Source organism: Danio rerio, chromosome 16 (assembly GCF_052040795.2).
Source record: "Danio rerio strain M-AB ecotype USA chromosome 16, GRCz13ab, whole genome shotgun sequence".
NCBI lineage: Eukaryota > Metazoa > Chordata > Actinopteri > Cypriniformes > Danionidae > Danio > Danio rerio.
The window spans coordinates 6,228,867-6,252,410 of NC_141036.1; the positions used below are offsets into that span (position 1 = coordinate 6,228,867).

General features: G+C 34.2%; 1 protein-coding gene and 1 long non-coding RNA gene across 4 annotated transcripts in view; both read left to right on the forward strand.

Annotated features, from left to right (window-relative positions):
* The window catches only part of ulk4 (unc-51 like kinase 4), a 277,382-nt gene that overhangs the window by 63,798 nt on the left and 190,040 nt on the right, over nt 1-23,544 (forward strand). For all 3 annotated transcript variants that reach the window (XM_087286485.1, XM_087286484.1, XM_087286486.1), the window contains 2 exons: nt 19,141-19,302; nt 21,383-21,565. In XM_087286485.1, the coding sequence (XP_087142611.1) occupies nt 19,141-19,302; nt 21,383-21,565 (345 nt within the window). The remainder of the gene's footprint in view (nt 1-19,140; nt 19,303-21,382; nt 21,566-23,544) is intronic.
* On the forward strand, nt 10,516-16,861 carry LOC147840118 (uncharacterized). Its single transcript, XR_015510878.1, has 6 exons — nt 10,516-10,907; nt 11,021-11,121; nt 11,237-11,291; nt 11,477-11,546; nt 12,040-12,141; nt 16,393-16,861. It is a non-coding gene; the product is annotated as an uncharacterized LOC147840118 (long non-coding RNA).

Sequence of the window (23,544 nt, forward strand, 5' to 3'; positions counted from 1 at the left end):
ATATATATATATATATATATATATATATATATATATATATATATATATATATATATATATATATATATATATATATGTATATATATATGTATGTGTGTGTATATATATATATATATATATATATATATATATATATATATATATATATATATATATATATATATATATATATATATATATATATAAATAGTCATGAGGAACACATTGAATAATGTTTGTTGTATTTTCTGCAATGAAATACAAGTCAAAGTAAATTTAGAATTTAAGTAAATTTTCCATACTGTCCCAACGTTTTCCGATTTGGGGTTGTATTTATTAACCTTATTTAAAATTAGATTTAGTAATAAGTGTCGTCATATTATAAAATGCATATGTGTTGCATGTCCTCTATCTTCTATGTCTTGACCAGCTCTTGTTTTTGATTAGGAGAGACCACATTAGCCAGAATAAAAGAATGTTTATGCCTGGGACTGAATGGATTGATGCTGAGAGAGAGAGAGAAAGAGCTCAAGCAGGGAGATCACACTAATGAAAGGCCTGCCTGGCTCAGGCAATTTACATAGTCCTTTATTCAGGACCAGGTGTGCAGCTCCTTCAAACACACACTCACGCTGTTATAGAGCCACACAGAGATGACCTCTGTTTGCTTTACGTAATCTCTGTCTCTCACAAACACGCACCCACAAATCCAGAGTACGCTTGAATGAGTGTATTTAGCTGTAGAAAACACCTGTACTCAATTACCAAAAATGTTCTCTCTCTATTTTTTATTAGCTCAATCAGCATAATTTAGCATAAATGTTCTCCTTTAATGGTTTCCCAGATGGTCACAAAATGCCAGTGACACTCGGTGCTGAGACGGCAATAATTAGTCTTGCTTACAGTAGCAATCATCAAAATTATTCTTGCTTATGCTTTCTGTATATTATTTGAAGAAGATAGATTACATTTGAAACTTTTTCAGAGCTCATTTTTAGCTAAGTTAAGGGAAATGGCACTGGTTAGCTAACGTTTTCTTTCCCAATCACGCGTTTTAGGTGCTTATCATCAAACTCAAGTTAATGAACTGATTCTTTTACTATATTAGACTCGTCAAGATACTGAATTAAAAGAAAAAACGGCAATTTCCCGCTAACATGTAAGGCACTGTTGATAGCTTTGATAAAACAGCGCTGATCTGCTTGATGACTCGACTGATCTTCACGGCTGCTTCGCACTCCAGTGTCCATGTATCTGTGGTTGCACTGGGTGAAGAGCAGTAAACTGTTGAGCACCGGTGAAATCTATGGTAAATCAGCGCTATTTATGAGCACGCTCAGCGGCGCTTGAATGTTTGTGGGAAATGGACGTTTTTAAAACTTCAGTACCAGGTCAACACTATTACAGACAACACGAGGGTGTGCTATAGAGGACTGCAGTGTTTTATCGCTTACCGGGTTACATAGGCTGAAGCAGGAAAGCGTCCCCGCGGTGTTTAACTGGTGCCATAAACTGAAGCCTAGGAGGACTCGAGCATATACCTCTTATAGAGATTGATGTTGTTTGATGCCTGATATGCTTTAAATTGTTTAAATTAAACTTACTAAATGATATTAAAGGGATGTTTACACCAAATCTCTTCAATAGACAACCTGCGGCGCGATACGCACGAATCGCTCGGAGCAAATTGCGCATATGGCGCGGTGCGAATAGCGCGATACAAATTTAGGGTTTTGCGCGTTTGACGCGCTTAAATAGCGTTTCGCACGAATCTCTCGAGTTCAAAAATCTGAACTTCAGCGGACATTCGCGCCGCGTTAACCATAAATCAGAAGCTTGCTCTTGTGGGGGCGTGATTGTGACGTAGAACCTGTTGACGGTGTCCCAGGGAAAAACCTCCAGGCGACACAGACAACAAGTCATCAAACTGGGCTTGGCTCAGTCAGAAGCACCGTTGAAAGCCTCCGTGATTCAGGTTCAGTTTCTGGAGGAGTTTATGAGCTCACAGAGCTGGATGCACCTCTGAAAGCATGTAGTGGACTCAGACACGACCCTAAACGTATCGTTTTTCAGCCTTCATAAAGTACATAAACACTGTTATTTTTTTCATAAAATCCATGTTAGCTATTTAGCAATGAAGCTACAGTCACCGGGCAGACAGAAGTCCTGCCCATCACGCTAATCCGCATCTGTTCTAAAGTTAATTTGACACACAAATGAAGCGGGGTTTGACGCGCGAATGAAGCAGGAACTTCAAATGTTCACGCGGCAATTTACGCGCAAATAGCGCGATTTATCCGCGCATTCCGCGTCTGGTGGGAACACAGCATAAAAAAGGCAGTGTCAAACAGTTAATAATCAGTGTTGGGCCCATTCCTTTAAAAGAGAAATTAGTTATAGATACTACTTCTCACAAATAGTAACTTAGTTACATGTCTTTAAAAGTAACTATTAACAGGAAAAGTAGCTATTGCGTTTCTTATAAAAATATATTATTTGACAAATGACCATAATATAATTATTAAACATTGTACACTAATCTACACTATTGTAATGTAATATGAGAGACAACCATCAAATTCCACATATCTTTATAAATATTTCTACAAACATGCTGGCCTTTCACCCCAACCAGTGAAAAGTAGTGCTTATATTTCCCTTTTGCAAATGCTACCTTTGAACTTGTTAAATTTGCCATCGTTCTGATTCCTGGTCGTTGGTGTGTGCAACTGACGTGGGCTTTTGTGTGTACACCCACACTTCTATGTCTCTAATTGGCAAACAATGGAATTGTGCTCTATCTAAGCCAATCATCACATTCTCAGTTACACCACGTTCACAGACACAACAATCATCATCACTGGTTGGTTATGTGTCCCGCCCCAGACCCAAACACACACACGCACCCCCAAGGAAAATAGAGGTCCTATGGCTGAAAGACTCTGCTCGCTTGAAAACCACTTCAGTTTAAATATGTTAATGCACATTTTATTGTCAGTGACTGTAACAACGTTGTAAATGGGGATTATTTTGATTACTCGTTACTAAAAAAAATGTCTCGTTGTTTGTAACGTAATTTATTTATAGCACCGTTATTCCCATTACTGGTTTTAAAAGAGTATTTGTGTGATATTTTGTGCTGGAACTTCACATACACACTCTAGGGACATCAGAGACTTACTTTACATCTTGTAAAAAGAGGCATAACACACTCAAAAAACGATATTTGCTCAGTTTAAGCTACTTATTTAAATTGAGCTGAAACAACACAATTCTTGAGTTTTTTTTATGGACAACATACATTTTTTATGTTCAATCCACTTAAATTTGTAGAAACTAATCGTTTAACTTAATTCCTTTTACCTGGTGTGTCGTCTTTTTGTCAAAAATCATGCAAACTAATGTTGTGCTGCTCCTTTTTCAACAACAAAAAAAGACATGAAATTAGTCAAATTAATAATATTTTAGAATAACCTAAACTCTCCCACATTTAGCCCACTGAAAACCTTTTCAAGGAATTACGTAAGTTCTCTGACTTGGAAGGTGGTAAACTTTTTAGCACTCCATCTCCAGTTTTTTATTTTTTTGTTTCGGCGTGCATCGACTTTTTTCACGAACGTGGACTAGTTTAGGTTTGACCTCCTGTTACCGTATCGAGTTACTGACTGCTGATGTTGCGAGGGAGAATTTGGGAGAAATACATAAATTCAGTAAAGTTTGGCTTGAGCATGGCCCGAGGCAAGAATCGAGCTGGGAAGCTCAGCAGAGGTGTGAGAGAGAATGAGGCAGAGATTGGAGGACAGATCTCTGGTGAGAAGCTGTCCTCACCTCGTAGCCCCTGTAAGTCTGACATTGTGTGGGTTTGGGAGGCAGCTGCAAGTTTATATATAAACATATACCGGAATAAGTCCTGTGCGCATCAAATCAGGTTAGTCAGGCAGAGCACATTTCAAGGATGAGCGGCACGGTTTGGGCAGGGGATCGGAATTAATGCACAGCGTGTCCTAACCGCAGGCGACATGACAGGTTTGCCGGCGACAAGTCATTTGTCTGATGTCTAGAGATGTCAGAAGAACTGGAAAATATGTCAAATAAATAAGAGATGACTATCTGTAATAATATAGTAATACTGACTCATTACCTGACTGCTGCCTGACTGACAAGTGGTTAATTTTGAAGTCTAGCATATTGAAAGAGGACGGCACGGTGGCTCAGTGGTTAGCACTGTTGCCTCACAGCAACACGGTTGCTGGTTCAAGTCCCGGCTAGGTCAGTTGGCATTCCTGTGTGGAGTTTCCTCCGGGGGCTCCGGTTTTCCCCACAGTACAGACATGCTCTATAGATGAATTGAATAAACTAAATTGGCCGTAGTGTAAATGAGTGTGTATAGGTGTTTTCCAGACTGGAAGGGCATCTGCTGTGTGAAACATATGCTGGATAAGTTGTCGGTTCATTCCGTTGTGTTGACCTCTGATAAATAAAGGGACTAAGCCAAAGAAAAATAAATGAATGAGTATTGAAAGAAGAGTACTTTTTTATTTGAGACAAATCTGTGGCGGTTTGTTCCAATCAAATGCACTTGTTTGTCAAAATTGCATGATATTTTGGCATTCAAATGAATAAAATATTATAACTAGCGCTATACAAAATATCACAAAATGAACACGGTGACAATAATGTTACGTTACATTGATTTAAATCATCATTTACAATTAATTTAAAAAATAAATAGACACAAACAGAGAGACCATAGATATAGCGATGTTCATAGATGTAACAATGTTACAACTATACAAACTAGAGGTGTGAACCTAACCTGGTCTCATGGTTCACTTCGGTTACGATTGTCATGTCACCAATTCGATATCTCAGTGCATTGACAATGCTTTTCATACACAATTGTGTGTGTGTGTGTGTGTGTGTGTGTGTGTGTATAATAATAATAATAATAATAATAATATATATATATATATATATATATATATATATATATATATATATATATATATATATATATATATATATATATATATATATATATGAGCAATATCAAAACGAGTAGCAGTGGGATATGGCTGTAATACAACTACTACTACAGCTACTGCTACTATAACAACAACTGCTACTGCAACTACAACTACAACTACTACTACAACAACTACAGCTACTGCTATTACAACTACTACTACTACAGCTACTGCTACTATAACAACAACTGCTACTGCAACTACAACTACAGCTACTGCTATTACAACAACTACTACTACTGCTACTGCTACTATAACAACAACTGCTACTGCAGCTACAACTACTACTACTACTACTACTACAACTACAGCTACTGCTATTACAACTACAGTACTACTACTACATTCACTACAGCTACTGCTATTACAACTACTACAACTACAACAACTACAGCTACTGCTACTACAACTACTACTACTACAACAACTACAGCTACTGCTATTACCACTACTACTGCTACTGCTACCACAACAACAACTACTACTGCAACTACAAATACTACTACTACTACTACAACAACTACAGCTACTGCTATTACAACTACTACTACTGCCATTACCACAGCAACTACTACTACAACTACAACTACTGCTCCCACAACAACTACTGCTACTACTATTACAACTACTACTACTACAACAACTACAGCTACTGCTATTACAACTACTACTACTACAACAACTACTGCTATTACCACTACTACTACAGCTACTGCTACCATAACAACAACTACTACTGCAACTACAACTACTACTACAACAACTACAGCTACTGCTATTACAACTACTACTACTGCCATTACCACAGCAACTACTACTACAACTACAACTACTGCTACCACAACAACTACTGCTACTACTATTACAACTACTACTACAACAACAACTACAGCTACTGCTATTACAACTACTACTACTACAACAACTACAGCTACTGCTATTACCACTACTACTACAGCTACTGCTACCATAACAACAACTACTGCAACTACTACTACTACAACAACTACGGCTACTGCTATTACCACTACTACTACAGCTACTGCTACCATAACAACAACTACTACTGCAACTACAACTACTACTACAACAACTACGGCTACTGCTATTACCACTACTACTACAGCTACTGCTACCATAACAACAACTACTACTGCAACTACAAATACTACTACTACTACTACAACAACTACAGCTACTGCTATTACAACTACTACTACTGCCATTACCACAGCAACTACTACTACTGCAACTACTACTCCCACAACAACTACTGCTACTACTATTACAATTACTACTACTACAACAACTACAGCTACTGCTATTACAACTACTACTACTACAACAACTACAGCTACTGCTATTACAACTACTACTACAACAACAACTACAGCTACTGCTATTACAACTACTACAGCTACTGCTACCATAACAACAACTACAGCTACTGCTATTACAACTACTTCTACTGCCACTACCACAGCACCTACTACTACTGCAACTACTACTACATCTACAACTACTGCTACCACAACAACTACTGCTACTACTATTACTACAAAAACAACAACAACTACTACTGCTACTACCACTACTAATACAACTACTACTACCATTACTACAGCAATTACTGCTACCATAACAACTACTACTACTATTACAGCAACTACTACTATGATTGCTACCACAGCTACTGCTACAACTACTGCTACTGCAACTACTACTGTTACTACACCTACTGCCACTACTACAATGATTACTACTTCTACTGTCTGTGTATTCGAAACAGTACAAACTCTCTTACAAGCGAGCATATTTGTCCTGTGGAATTTGAAATTCGCATTGAGAAAACCTGCAGGCTGGTGGATTTTAGTTTCATTCTCTATGCCTTTTAGACAAGGCTTGTGCTACAAGAAAAAGAACCCCCCCCCCCCAAACTCCCACCTCTTGCGCCCTGTAGCAGCTGTCAGTCATTTCCCCAATGCAGTTCCAGCAAGTGCCAGCTCTAGTTCATTACCTAAAGCCGGACCACCAGACTCCAGCACACAAAGCCTCTCGATAGGGGCCAGGGACTCTGGAGGAGCTGCTATGTTATTTGTATTGCGTCAGAATATTCCACTTCACACTCCTTTTCTACTTTTTTTTTCTTGCCTCCAAGATACAGTATGTGTATTAATGCACCTCTTCCATGAACTTTCTTTCAGCTTTGAGACGGGGTCTAGGAACTGCATTACAGTGAAGGCATCCATATTGCATAGCAGCAGTGCACAGTGTAACTGCGCCTCTAAGATATGCCCAACCTCTCCATTTGCTATTTTCCTCACTCCGACTCTGGCGTTTGTTGAATGCTGTTAAATGTTTAATTTCCAGGCAGATACGCTCGCAGAGAGAGACGCACTCAAGGACAGGGGGTCCAGATACATAAAAAAACACGAGCCGGCCAAATCTCCGCGCATTGCCCTTCGTTATCGGCGAGCGAGATTCGCTGTGAAATTTAAGGAAATTATTTCGCTCGAATTCCGAAGGGGCGTCGAGGGACTATTAGGTCATGATGTAATTGCGTGAAATTTCTAAAGGTCTGTGTTGTCCCACTTACAAATGGATTTACGAACACATGTCTTTGAGTGTAATGCTTAATGCAACAGCCCGTCCTTTAGATTCACTAAAACTGACACGTTTTTTTTTTTTTTTTGGTTGCTTTTAAAGTCTGCTTGAAACCGTGAGGATTCAATTTGAGCTTTCTGGAGTTGTGGATGTTAAGTAATAGAATAGAGTTTAGTTGAGGTGAATGGTTGGACATTAAAATTGTGATAACATTGCGTAATACTTAAATTGAAATCATAATTCTCTTATTATTAATTATTAATCTCATTATTGGACAGACATTCTGTTTTATTTATATATACTGGGATTGTTTTGTTGTTATTGCAATAATTAACTAAATAAATATATAAATCATTGACCACGCCATATGATCTGTCATGACTGCTTATGTTATTAGTTTTTTCGTTGATTTTGTAGATAACTGACCAACAAAAAATACATTAAAATTAAGATACAAATTATACCAAATGAAATTTGTTACAAGAAGAGATTTTTTTTTAACCAAACATGAAGTAAAAAATGATTGATTTCTTAGTGTTTAGCTTTTGCTACTTTTGTTGTTTCTCATCTGTTTTTTGTTTTTTTTAGTCTTATCAGATAAGAATCCAGAGTAATTACAAATGTCACTTTAGTGGGTTGTTCTTTTTAAGAGATTGTCGCCGTCGTTGCAGCTACATAATATTGCCTGGAACAGAAATGAACTGATTCAGATGTGTGTTTGAACCATCAGAAAGTGTGCATCCGGTGTGCGACCCTCCCTTAAGGATGGAGTCTGCTTTAGTTTTGTGGATTAGTGACTGCACGGACAAGAACCTTAAGCTGGACGCCAACATGAGAGTGTTTAAATGAGAGAAAAGTATGAAAATGTTTATGCCTGTTTGAGGAAAGTGAGAAAAGTTTGTAGTGAGGGGTTTTACAGACTTAAAATATCTATATTAATTGTTATTATATACTTGTTAATTTTTAGAACGTAACTCACGCGATTAATGCGGGACCACAGTGTTACAGTGCTATTACAGTGTTAAACATGTTTAATTTACATAAAAAATATATATATTAATTTAACTGCCCCCCCCCCCCCCCCCCCCCCCCATTTAGTTTTTCCCCAATTTCTGTTTAATGGAGAGAAGATTTTTTAACACATTTCCAAACATAATAGTTTTAATATCTCATTTTATTAATTAATTAATTCATTCATTCATTCTCTTGTCGACTTAGTCCCTTTATAGCTAATTTCTAATAATTGATTTATTTTATCTTTTATACAGACACTTTTATACAGCTTAAAGTGACATTTAAAGGCTTAACTAGGTTAATTAGGTTAAGTAGGCACGTAAGGGTAATTAGGCAAGTTATTGTATAATGATGTTTTTTTCTGTAGAAAATAAAATTAGCTTAAAGGGGCTAATAATTTTGTCCTTTCAGAGGCAAAGCAAGTTATTAATGTAATTGATTTGTTTATTGTTATTAGCTGACTTCATTAGTTATCGTGGATTAACCACAAAGGTGACACTTAAAATTAAGATAATAATAATAGCAATAACAATAACAATTAGGGCTGGGTGATTAATCAGGTGTGGACTCACGTGACCCTGCTCTGTTAAGGCCGAGTTTTACTTCTGCATCGAACGCACGAGTGTGGTCCGGTGCAGTCTTTGCCCAGTCGCATACCCGCGCACCTCTCAAAAAATGTAACTACACGTCACACGTTTGCACTACATTAGTGATGATTGGAGGCTGAGGCGGCATATTTTCTGTTACAATATAATTATTATTTACATAAAAAAACATTTGCTTTAAGAAAATTCAAGAAATGCGCTGTTTAAAATATTATTTAAAGGATATAATTATTATATTTAGAAGAGATACTGCTTATTTTCTACTTTTGCAAACAATGAAAATAATAAATTTTATTTCCAAAAGTGCAAGTTATTTATTTTCACTTTTTTAAAGAAAAAATAACTGTTGGTTTTAGGCAATGTGTGTTTTAATTTCAGTTGCTCAGCATTGATGTTCAATAAATAATCACAGATAGTTGATAGTGTGTTTCCTTTAACTGTTTTAAAATGAAATAATCCACCCTTCATTCAAAAATCTCTCACTTGTAATATGTGAGCATATTTTTACTGTACAAAACCTGTCAGTGAACTATGAAAGCAAAATAAATAAATAAAATAACCTTTCATTAATCGTAATCGAGTTAAAATGTTTAATTAATCGCGATTTAGATTTTCTGTCAAATCACCCAGCCCTAATGATAATAATAATAACAATAATAATAATTATTAACACTTTATTTTGATGGTCCATTTGAGTATTAGTAGACTGCTTAATATCTGCTGATACTGCTCCTTCAGCAGACATTTAACTGACTATAAAAATCTTTGCAAGTACATGTCAACTTACACTAACCCTAATCCCAACCCTAACCCTAATTTGGCATCAACAACAGGAAAGCATGGATCCATCCTGTCTTGTATCAACTATTCAGACTAGTGGTGATGGTGTAATAGTGTGGGGGATATTTTCTTGGCACACTTTGGGCCCGTTCTTACATAAACATGCATACATACATGCATATATATATATATATATATATATATATATATATATATATATATATATATATATAGTTCTTATAAATCTTTTACTCTCCTACTTAAGTGCTCAATGATGGGACATTTACTCACAGGGGGGGCCGTGTTTCAGCACATATACATACACTGTAAAAAATTCCTGTAAATTTACGGTGAAAATAAACAGCAAAATACTGTTTTGATGTAAAAACAGCAAGTTGCCGTTTTTTACAATGCATCATGGGAAGACTTGCTCACTTCAGTTTGAGTGGTTGAGCAACAACAGTAAGGGCACTGTAATTTAACGGTTTTATACCATATTTTTTTCTGTGTACACAAGACGCCATTTTGGATTTTCTACATGAGGTAAGTTTGCAGCTCCATATGTGACTAACTATCTGTAAAGTACCTGTTAGTTTTTAAAATCACATGTAAACATCCAATAAACACACAACTGCAACAATGATTTGACTGTGTGAATTTGAAAAGCAAGATTAGCATAAGGACTCGGTAACGTTAGTCCTCACATCTCCTGGAGCCTGGATGGATATTTTACCTGAACTTTTAGGAACAGTGCAAATGTTGAACGTTATAATTTGTGGTTACATGAACTGGTACATTGCCCTGCATTTTATGACAGATTTGAACTGCGTGCCTCTGTTTGAAACTCCAAGGTACTTACAAGAAAGGATAATTGGATAATTTGGATATTTTCGACGAGGTAAGAAGCTATATCTGTAAACGTACTATCTTTAAATTACTTATTAAATTTAAATATCATGCCATAAACATCCAATCAACATATAACCAAAGCACCTGTTTATTTAATTGCAGGATCCGACCGTGTGAATGTCTTGAGAAGAGAAAGGGGGTAACTTTAGCCTAATTTAGCAAGCTAACGATAGCTGGAGGACTCATTTTCACATCACACACATGTAAGAATGTTAAACCTAGATTTTACATGAACTTTGAGTGAAGATTGTACAGAATCTTTTTTTTTTTTCATGTGGTTACATGTGTAACTTGCATATTTGGTCCATTTTATTACAGATACACCTTTTCATCTGCAACTCCGGTGCTTCTAAAAATAACATTTAAAGATTGAGTGAGACCTTTGTTATTTTTACGTTATTGCAGTTGGTTTATATAGAAATTGACTAGAGTTACGATCAGATTTTATGCTTGGTAACGTTACCTAAAGTGGCAGAGCTTTTAATATTTTTGATGATGTGAGTAAGGAGTAACTGCTATTATAATGAAAATTCTTTACAATTCATTTTTGACCAATAGATGTCTGCCATCACTGCTAATCTTGAAAAGATGGGTAACCTGCCTGTGACTCCTCATTTGATTCTGCCTGGTAAGCATTTTGTGATTAAGATAGGGAAAAAAATCTAATTTGTGTCCCGCTATAGACTTTGCTGGTTTGTATTTGACGAAATAGATTCATTAATTTTTAATTCATTAAAGCAAAGTCTCATTTAGTTAGAAATGTATGTATTTGTTTTGATCTGATACCCAAAGAAATAAACTTGCCTTTTAGAAGCCTAGTTATCCTTTAGTATTACTATTGACATACTATTGTCAATGTTTTTACATATGCTTAAGACATTCTGTCACTTTTCATTATCTTTGAATCTCAGATTACCTGGTTTGATTTCATGTAGTTGCTTATTATAGTTATTTAAATATTTATTTTAATTTTGAAAAATTATATTGTATGGCTTTATCACGTCTTGCATAATTTTATCATGGCCCTGTCTACACCAAGCCTTTCAAAACAAATGATAAATCACATAATTAATCTCCAGAATAATTCCTAAATAATACTTTAATCAACCAATTTATTAAAGGTTCAGATGATACTTTGGGCCAGTGGATAAAACAATGGATGATCAGCATGGAAGGCAGAGTAATCTGTGAGGGTGAGCATGCACACTGGAATTCCCTCAAAGGTAATATGTTTGCACTTACATATTTTTTGTTTAATTTAGCATGAGGACTTCATGGAATAGAATATTGTTATGTCCAACTTGTCACATGTGTGTTTGTGTGTATACACTACAAGTGAAAAATTTGGAATCAGAAATATATATTTATGTCGTATAATAAGCTTCTTGTGCTCACAAAGTCTAAACAATACTGTAATAGAAACAAGGACAAATACAGCAAAAACTGTGATATAGTGAAATGTCAGTTAAATAGTATATATTTATCATAAACTAATTAAATCATGTACTGGTATTTTATTGCATTTAGTTTAAAATGTGATTCTTGTATTTTAAAGTTAAATTTTGATCATCATTAAAAATACTAGTCCTCAGTGTCACATAATTCTCATGGTGCTTAACATAACCATCTGCTAAGAATAAACATTTATTGTTGTTGTCATAACTTTGTGAAACAATACAATACACATTATTCATTCATTTTCTTTTCGGCTTAGTCCCTTTATTATTTCAGGGTTGCCACAGCTTAATGAACCGCCAACTTATCCAGCACATGTTTTATGCAGTGGATGCCCTTCCAGCTGCAACCCATCTCTGGGCACACCCATACACACCCATACACTACGAACAATATAGCCAACCCAATTCACCTGTACCACATCTTTAGACTTGTGGGGGAAACCAGAGCACCAGGAAGAAACCCACGCGAACACGGGGAGAACATGCAAACTCCGCACAGAAACGTCAACTGACCTAGCCAAGTCTCGAACCAGTGACCTTCTTGCTGTGAGGTGACAGCACTACCTACTGCGCCACCACGTCAGTACACATTATACAATACTATTTCAAAGTACCATTGAAAATTAATTAATTTTACTCATCAAACTAAATTGTTCAAGCATGAAAGTAAATTAGACAACGCAGTAGTGCTGTCACCTCACAGCAAGAAGGTTGCTGGTTCAAGCCTCGACTGGGTCAGCATTTTCGTGTGGAGTTAGCATGTTCTCCTTGTGTTCGCGTGGGCTTCCTCCGGGTGCTCCGGTTTTCCCCACAGTCCAAAGACATGCGATACAAGTGAATTGGGTAAGCTAAAATTGTCTGTAGTGTATGAGTGTGAATGAGAGTGTATGGGTGTTTCCCAGTGATGGGTTGCAGCTGGAAGGGCATCCGCTGCGTAAGACATATGATGGATAAGTTGGCGGTTCATTTCGCTGTGGCGACCCCAGATTAATAAAGGGAAAAAGCCAAAAAAGAAAATGAATGAAGGAATGAATAAAAGTAAATACATTTTTTATAATGCAAAAAAGATTTTTAAAAAATTTACTTATTTTTTTTTTTATTAAACAATCGTAAAAGAATGTATCAGTTTCCAAAATACTTTGAAGCTTTTTTTTAGTACTGATCATTATAAGAATCAATATTAGTGGTTTTGTACCAATAATATAATGATTTCTTAAGGATCATGTGACACTAAAATAAATGTGAAACTACGTTCAATAAGAAAAAAAATAAAAATTGAAAAATTTGAATTATTTAAATTGTGTAGTAACCAGGGATGTAACAAAATTGTAAATACCGTCATACCGCAATAGTAATTTTTTTCAATATTACCGTAGGCGCATGACTCAATAAAACTATTTTTCTTAGAAAAGTTTGCATAGGCGAATGAAGTGAACGGGAGGTAGCGGGAACTACAATTCCCATCAGCCCAGGCGTGGCCATCATCCTTTGCAGTCTGTTGTCGCTACATATCCAGTAATGCGGAAATGGAGTGTGGTGCTAGTAGCGGGGAAGAAAAAGAGCTGGAAATGATCAAACCTAAAGTGGGTTTCAAATCAGATGTGTGGAAGCATTTCAGTTTCTCTCTAAAAAGATACAAGAAAGGAGAAAAGGTGACAGACAAAGAAAAAAACAGTATGCAGGCACTGCCAAACTGTTGTGAAATATAAGTCGGGGAATACGACTAAAAACAGTCATGGGGACTGCAGAACACAGCACACTTGTTAGATTGATGCAGACATTGACTTGTACCGCAAAGAGACCTCTATCTCACTCATGGCTTGTCCTCTCAAGTGGGGGAAAGACAATGCACAGTGTTACCCACTGCTGTCAACCTTGGCTTAATCATATATCTCTGTCCCAGAAACCTCAGTCCCAAATGAGAGGGTTTATTCTGTTGCAAGGGACATGCCCAGAGATCCCAGCTTTTACCAGATTATAGTTATATGATCATTTCTTTAAAAAACCCATCTCTATCTAAGTGAGTGAGTGATTAAATGTTGAATGTGATGAGTTTTCAACAATACTAAATTGAAACTTTTTTATATATATATATATAGTTTAATAGTTTTTTGTTATTAAAATTAAAAAATTGAAGTTCCTGTTTCGAAACTTACAGATAGATGGCTAATTTGTATGTCATTGATATGTTCAGTGCTAAGGTAAATAAACACTTTTGGCACTTTTTTTGAGTCTTTTCATTAGTTTTATTTTTCCTGTAAATTATTCAGTAAGTATGCCATTCATACTGAGGTATTATCGTACAGTGAAATTCTGATACTGTTACATCCCTAGTAGTAACACTTTAAAATTCAACATTTTTACTTACTTTTGATTAAATAAATGCAGCCTTTGTGAGCAGAATAGCCTTTTTAAACATGACCTCTAAAAAATCTGTCCTTCAGATTAATATTTTAAATAGAATGCTTTACAATTATATATTTGTGCATAAACATTAGATTAGTCAAAGCCAAAATTGGAGCTAATAAACTTAGTACACGCCAGTGAATATTTTGATGAAAAAAATAAATACAACTTTAATAATAAACAGGAAAAAAATATTACTCTGTTTAATAAAACTGTTTTGTTTAAATGCACCAATATATATTTGTCTATATTCACTGAGGAATTTATACAAATATACATTTTTTAAAGGGGCTGTTTATTTATGCTGAACACTATATGTGGTGTGTGTGTGTGTGTGCGTGCGTGTGTGCGTGCGTGCGTGCGTGGTCAAAATTATTAGCCTCCTTGATTTTTTTTTTCTTTTTTCAATATTTACATATTTATGTTTAACAGAGCAAAGAATATTTCACAGAATTTCTGATAATATTATTTCTTCTGGAGAATTTTTTTCTGATTTTTAGCTAGAATAAAAGTAGTTTCTATTTTTTTTAAAAACATATTAATGTCAATATTATTAGTCCCCTAAAGCAATACATATTTTTGATTGTTTACAGAACAAACAATCATTATACAATGACTTTAATTAACCTAATTAACCTAGTTAGGCGTTTATATGTCACCTTAAGCTAAACACTAGTATTTTAAGAAAATATAGGCAATTATTATCTGCTGTCATCATGGAAAAGATAAAAGAAATCAGTTATTAGTTTTTACAAATTAGTTATTAAAACTAGTATGTTCAGAAATTGGGGAAAAATATATATATTATATTATATACAGTTGAAGTCTGAATTATTTGCCCCCTGTTTATTTTTTTCCCCAATTTCTGTTTAACGGAGAGAATTTCTTCTACACATTTCTAAACATAATAGTTTTAATAACTCATTTCTAATAACTGATTTATTTTCTCTTTGTCATGATGACAGTAAATAATATTTGATGAGATATACTTCAAGACACTTCTATACAGCTTAAAGTGACATTTAAAGGCTTAACTGGGGTAATTAGGTTAACTAGGCTGATTAGGGTAATCAGGCAAGTCATTATATAGCAATGGTTTGTTCTGTAGACTATCTAAACATTATATAGCTTTAAGGGGCTAGTAATTCTGACCTTAAAATCAATATTTAAAAAAATTAAAACTATTTTTATTCTAGTCAAAATAAAACAAAATATTATCAGATACTGTGAGCATTTCCATGCTCTGTTAAACATCATTAGGAAAATAATGAAAATAAATAATTCAAAAAAAAGGGGCTGATAATTCTGACTTCAACTGTACATATATAATAGCAAATAGGGACTTTAACTATGTACACACACGTCACTGGTGTTGTTCAAAAATCAAACATTTTAACATTTGAATGCCCTTTTCATGTCTTTAATCTTCATCATATAATAATAACCTTTTTTCAGGGAAAACCATTTTAGTGCTGCAAAAATGCATGTGCTTTTTCACAAAAATTTTCTTTCAGAACAGAAAATCACTTTTGCAGATAGTTTATTTATTTTTGTAAGTCATACAGTTTTAAATACCTTGTTCACAGAAAATCTTTTATTCTTATTATTCAGATGCTTTGCTGGCATAAATCCAGAGAGGGGAACCAAGGCTGTGAGAGGAAATGTGACGTCAAAAAAAAAAAACTGGCAAGACAGTTCAGAAGAAGACCATGACTGTAAACCCCAAGGTTTCAAACCTTTTAAAGAAACTAATGGACTTTGAATGGGACTTTATTTAAAATGCAGCTTGCTTGCACCCCCCTACTTTTGCAACACAGAGGCCTTTTTTTCTTTATTTGCTGAAGCTCATTTTTGGGCTATATATTTTTATATTTTATATCTAAGACTAAATTGTAAAGTGGCTATTTATTAAATTTTTTCTATGACATTCGGTAAGTTGCTTCTTGTTGTACAATGCTGAAAACGATCTTAACATTTCTGGAGAACTTACAATTTTTGCCTGTTCTTTGGCTTAATATTTTCACAAACACAATGCAGATTTTATTTTGTGTTGTTTGAAAATAAAAAATGTGAAATATAACTTGGATTTATTTCTCTTTTTGAATCATTTTAATCTGAAATAATATGGTTAAATATGGATTGTAATTTAACAGCTTTATGCTTCTAAATAACAGATGCATGCTGTAGATAAAATGTAAAAAAAGGTAGGGCACTGTATTTTTACATTAGAATAACAGTGGTATGCTGTATTTTACAAAACAGTATCATGCTGTTAATTTAAAATGGCAGGGCACTGTATTTTTACAGTTCCATAACAGTAGATTACTGTGGCTAAAAAAAACAGTATCATGCTGTTAATTTAAAACAGTAGGGCACTGTATTTTTACAGTTCCACAACAGTAGAAAACTGTTGCTAACAAAAACAGTATCATGCTAGTAATTTAAAAAACGGTAGGGCACCATATTTTTACAGTATGATAATGGCAACCACAGCTGCCAGTAGATTACCGTTTTTTTACAGGGAAATTTTTTACAGTGTACATTCTAACAGGTACAGAGCCAGTTCAGAGAGTTATTAAAGAAATGGGAAAAATGCAAATAAAATGCAATAAAAGTTTTATGCAGCACCAAAAAACATGCATTATATTATCGTACTGAACGGTTCAATATTATATTGAGTAATGGGACATCCGTAATATATACAGTTATACAGTTGAAGTCAAAATTATTAGCCTGTGAATATTTTTTTTCTTCAAATATTTCCCAAATGATGTTAAACAGAGCAAGGAGTTTTTCCACAGTATTTCCTACAATATATATTTTTTTTTTTCTGGAGGAAAAATAAAACCTATTTGTTTTATTTTGGGTAGAATAAAAGCAGTTTTTTTATTTTCTGGTCAAAATTTTTAGCCCTCTTAAGCAATTTCTTTTTTCGATTGTCAAACGACAAAACCATCATTATATAATGATATGCCTAATTAGTAATTACCCTAACTTGCTTAATTAACCTGGTTCAGTAATTCTCTTTTTTTTTACCAAGTACCACCTCAGAATAAATTGCTTCATCAAGTACCACCATAATGACCAGTATTAAAATACAGTAGCGTAGTAGGCCTTATTAAGCATCTACAGCACTGCACAGTTCAGTTCAAAAATTCCTATTATTAAGAATATGTATTATCGTCAGCCACTGTAAACATTATAAATAGTTTGAACATTAACTGCACTTGCAGGTAAAAAGAAAAAAAAAAACTTCAACATTTAAATTAAAATGTGATTTTAAAAGTAATTAAAAACGCCCCTGTTCTTAAAAGAGAAAAGGAAACTGACGTACTTTAATGTAAATTATTAGGATGTCAGGCTGACAAAACATTGCTGCACTCTGATACGAGTTTTTACGAGTCATCTAATACGAGTTTTATTCATGGAGAAAATGAAAAAGCACTGCAGTGTTTGGGTGTTCCGTGTAATAACTAGTCTAACGAAATGAGATTCCATACAAAATATGAAGCTGATTGGTCTGTTCTTGTCATGTGACTCGTGGTGTGGCTTTCTAAAAAGTTCAGATGTTTTCAATTGGGTAGGCCTGGAATACGCAAGCTCGTCGCGCTGCTTACGCTTTCATTATAAATTATGAACTTGTGCATGGTAATGGTATGATATATAAACAGCTGCCGCTCTGTAGCCCGAGGGTTGGGGACCACTGCTCTAGCGTGCATCTGTTCTGCAAGTGCCACGCGCCTCTTTCTCTAGTTATGCGCCAATTGGATTGATTTTTAGCAGCTGATGACGCAATGCACTAAAGTAAACATTCCAAGCACAGTGCTTTGATCGTAAGGTTTTAGAGAACAGACATTGCTGATCACATCACAATCTACTCTTTCTCTACTCAGTGATTCTTCCGCGTACCACTAGAAGTAAACCTGCGTACCACTAGTGGTGCACGTAACCACAGTTTGAGAACCACTGACCTAGTTAAACCTTTAAATGTCCCTTTAGGCTGAATACTAGGATCTTTAGAAATATCTAGTCAAATATTATTTACTGTCATCATGGCAAAGATAAAATAAATCAGTTTTTAGAAATGAGTTATTAAAACTATTATGTTTATTTTTCCGTTAAATAGTAATTTGGGAGTAACTTGTATTGATGTTGTAATACACAGCGCTTGTTTGCAATAAAATAAAGAAAAAAAGCACATGAGTTGCATGTATGTATATGATTTGAATATGTGAAATGTAATTATTCAGTCATTTGTGGCTCAGCGTGTGGCTGGTGTGATATTGAATCTTTTGCACATGTTGTTTTAAGCCATAGCTGTATTTGTATGATTTATATGGGGGATTGGTGTTTGTTCAGGAGGACTTGGTGGTGAACCACATGGCTGCCAAAACAATTGAGAACGTGTGCAGCCGAGAGTCTCAATCCGCTCAGGGATTCATCACTGCAGAGGTGGGACCTGCTCTCTGGTATCTGTTCACACACTCCACGGTGGATGCTCTGAGGGTCAGCGCTATATCTGTGAGTATTAAACACACCACATTCACATCATTCCAACACAAACGCAACACTCAAATGCATCAGTCCAGTTTCCATTACGTTTTTCACCTTTGACAACTTGCGTTATGCATTATATTACATCACATCACATTATATAAACATTGTACATTATACTGTATCTGCCATACACAAAATCAAACAAAACATGCTTTGTGTACTAAACTTAGGCATCTATAAGTTTTTTGTTGTTGTCCTTTTTGAGCTTTTTAAAGTGTAAATGATGGATTGTAAAGGCCAAAGGAAATTCTTTCCAGAGATCCTAAATCTGTGAATGAGCAAGTCCAGCGTTATGCATGTGACATTTGCATAAAAACACAGAGAATGCACACTGTAAAACCCAACAGTCAAATGAAATGAGAGTAGTTAACTCAAAATTGACTGAACGTTAATTCTACCCATTTGAAAAGAGTTTTAAACTCAGTGTTGAAGGTAATGAGTTAATGACATACTTCATCACTTTAACTTAAATAAAGTAAGTTCACAGTACTCGTATAGATTAGTTTTTTTATTCAAGTAGTTTATAGCAATTAGTTTCCTTAAATGGTTTGAGTTCTCTTTATTTATTGGGTTTTACTGTGCTCAAATTGCTTCGTTTACTCAAATGGAGTAAGGTCATGATAGTTAATAGGATTTTAAAATGGAAATGGTTTGAGTTACCTTAACTTATTAAGTTTATACAGTGTATATGTAAACCGTATATTGATGCATCAGTTTATATTTTCCAAAACACCTAACCGCAGGATCATAAAAATATAATTTTTTAGATTTTAAATGAGGAAAATAAGCATGTGTTATGAATGTGAGCAAAAAACTGTGCAAATTTTCAGTATACAACACACTTTATAGAATTTCTGTGGATTAAACTGCACAACCCAAAATAAATAATGATAATCAAAAGAATAAGAGTTGGCTCACTCTAGAAAAAAATTTTTAGATTTTATTTTATTTGACATTTTTGCATTTATGGGGAAAAAGCTTGGTTATGGATGTGACATGCAATTTATAGGCTTAACTAGGGTAATAGGTTAATAAGGCATTTTAGGGTACTGTGGTTTGTTCTGTAGAAAATTTAAAAAAAAAGTTTTGCTTAAGGGGGCTAATAATATTGACCTTAAAACTGCTTTTATTCTAGCCGAAATAAAACAAATAAGACTTTCTCTAAAAGAAAAAATATTATAGGAAATACTGTGAAAAATGTCTTGCTATATATATATATATATATATGCAGTTTTAAGGTCACTATTATTGAATCTGACTTATTAGCCCCCCCCCTCCCCACCCCCTTTATTTTTTGTCACACTTTACAATAAGGTTCATTAGTTAATGTAAATTAATGCATTTACTAACATGAACAAACAATGAACAATACATTGTAATGAAAATGAAAATACAGTTGTTCATTGTTAGTTCATTGTTAGTTCCTGTTAACTCAATTAGTGCAATAACTAATGTTAACAAGCATGGACTTTGATGTTAATAATGCATTAGTAAATGTTCAATTATGATTAATAAATGCTGTACAAGTATTGTTCATGATTAGTTCATGTTAGTAAATGCATTAACTAATGAACCTTATTGTAAAGTGTTACCATTTTATTTATTTAATTTTTTTTATATATTTCCCTAATGTTTTTATATTTCCACCAACAGATGGGCTGCTTCAGATCTGTTTATAAATTATGTTAATTAGACAACATTAAAATGTTTTCATTAAAATTGGCTTATAGCCTAAAAATAATTCTGCATATGCTATTTTTGGGTGTCCCTGTCGAGATTGTGGGTGGCACCAGCACACCTGTGGCTACACCACTGTTGTTACTATTCAAAATTTGCATGCACATTTTAATATATTGCATATTAAAAAAAACTAAACAAAAAGAAGATGTACACATAACAATGTATGTGCACCAATTACAATGAACTCCTTAAGAATATAATAATAATAATAATAATAATAATAATAATAATAATAATTATTATTATTATTATTATTATTATTATCATTGTAAGATCCACTTTTTTCCTTGATATGTCTTTTCAGGCTCTATGTAAAATAACGCGGCAGTCTGCGGGCGCCTTCCAGAGTGTGATTGACAAGGTGGGATTACCCAGCATCCTCAGCTGCCTGGTGTCAGGCATCAGCCGTGTCCAACAACACATGCTCACAATGTTTGCTGCAATGTTGGCATCAGGAGCACATTCCCACAGACTGGTACAGGACCGGGTATGTAAAAGCACACACATTTAGAAGATTCAGAATAAAGTGTCACAATTAAATTAAATTAAATTAAATTAAATTAAATTAAATTAAATTAAATTAAATTAAATTAAATTAAATTAAATTATAAATTTTAATTAAATAAATAAAATATCAAATTAAATAAAATATAAATAAATATAAAATTAAATATAAATTAAATGTAAATAAAATATAAAATAAATGTAAATATAAGTAAAATATAAAATTAAATATAAATATAAATTAAATATAAATATAAAATTAAATATAAAATATAAAATTAAATATAAATATAATTAAATATAAATTAAATATAAAATTATATATAAAAATAAATTAAATACAAAATTAAATATAAATAAAATATAAATGTAAATAAAATATTAAATTAAATGTAAGTATAAAATTAAATATAAATATAAATTTAGCATGAAATTAAATATAAAATAAATATTTTTTATTTGTATAATAACATTATTTTATAACATTTTAAAAATATTTTATTGTTGAAAAGCTTATGCATTCATTTCCGTTTCTTAAACAATTATATGTTTACTATTATAAACTATTTATAAAAAAGCATGAATATAAATTATAGGAAAACATTTCTATAAACATCCTTCTTATTTACAGGTATATATTTGTTTCCCTATTTATCTTGCATCGTCCAGACCAAACATTCTCCAAACATTTGGAGCAGGTTATGTGTAGTATCCTTGTAAATAAATAAATAATTCTATACTTTATCAGTCTTGGAAGTCTTTAGGATGAGATGTTTTGGGATTTGACATGGCTGCATAATTCATGGTAATAGAAATATACAAACATGTATTCCATATATATATATTTAAATATTTAAAAAGCAGTGGTGTGAAAAACATGCACCTTAAAGATTAATGTCTTTACCTTCTCTTCAGTTCATGTTTTTTTCATTACACTCACAAAACATTCACACTTTCCCTCTCACTTTTAATGAGAGTGTTAAAAATAGTTGAGAGGGATTTCAGCAGAGAAACAGAAAAAGGACTAGTGCGCCGTGTTGCCCACAATTCAGTTGCACACAGCAGTTCTAGCATATGAAGTCCTGGGTGAGATAACTTTGAGTTAAGCCTGGAGCAGGGGAGCATCCCTGCAATTGCCCTGAGAACATGCTGTTTTGTACTTCCTGTACAAAGAAACCCAAAGGACAGCGCTCAGATTTTACACACCTTGTTGCATTCAGACTGCGTTTATGAAAACACTTACACTTGCACTGCTTTTTCCCTAGCTATTAGCCTCCTCACTTTTTTGTTTTGCCTCCTCCTTCTTTTAACACTTGCACTTTTATAGTTGTCATTCTTTTAATTATTTGATAAAATACTTAGTTTGTTCTGATGAAGGAAACAGTAACACTAACTAGAAAAGTCAAGTTCGTAGATTATCTTTATGGTGGCTTGAAAAAGTCTGATCTGAAAGTCTGAAGTAGCTTTAAAAATGAAATCATTGAAGTAGTTTTTGAGAAGTTTGAAACGGCTAGCATAGATAGATAAATACATATAGGTTAGCAGGTTTCTAGTATGGATTGGCATATTTCTTTCTAGGTCGTTGCTAGGGTGTTCTGAGTCATTGCTACGCTGTTGCTAGGGTGTTCTGAGTGGTTACTAGGGTGTTTTAACTGTTTGTAAGGGGTTGCTAGGCGGTTGCTAAGGTGTTCTGTGTGGTTGTTTGGCGGATGCGGTGTTCCAAGTAGTTGTTAAGGTGATGCTAGGTGGTTGCTATGGTATTTTGAGTGGTTGCTAGGTTGTTCTGAGTGGTTGTTAAGAAATTGCTAGGCAGTTGCTAAGGTGTTCTGAGTTTGTTGCTAGACGGCTGCTAACTTGTTGCTAGGGTGTTCTGAGTAGTTACTAAGGCATTGCTATGAGTTTTCTAGGATGTTTTAGGTCAGGGGTGTCCAAAATCGGTCCTGGAGGGCCGGTGTCCTGGAG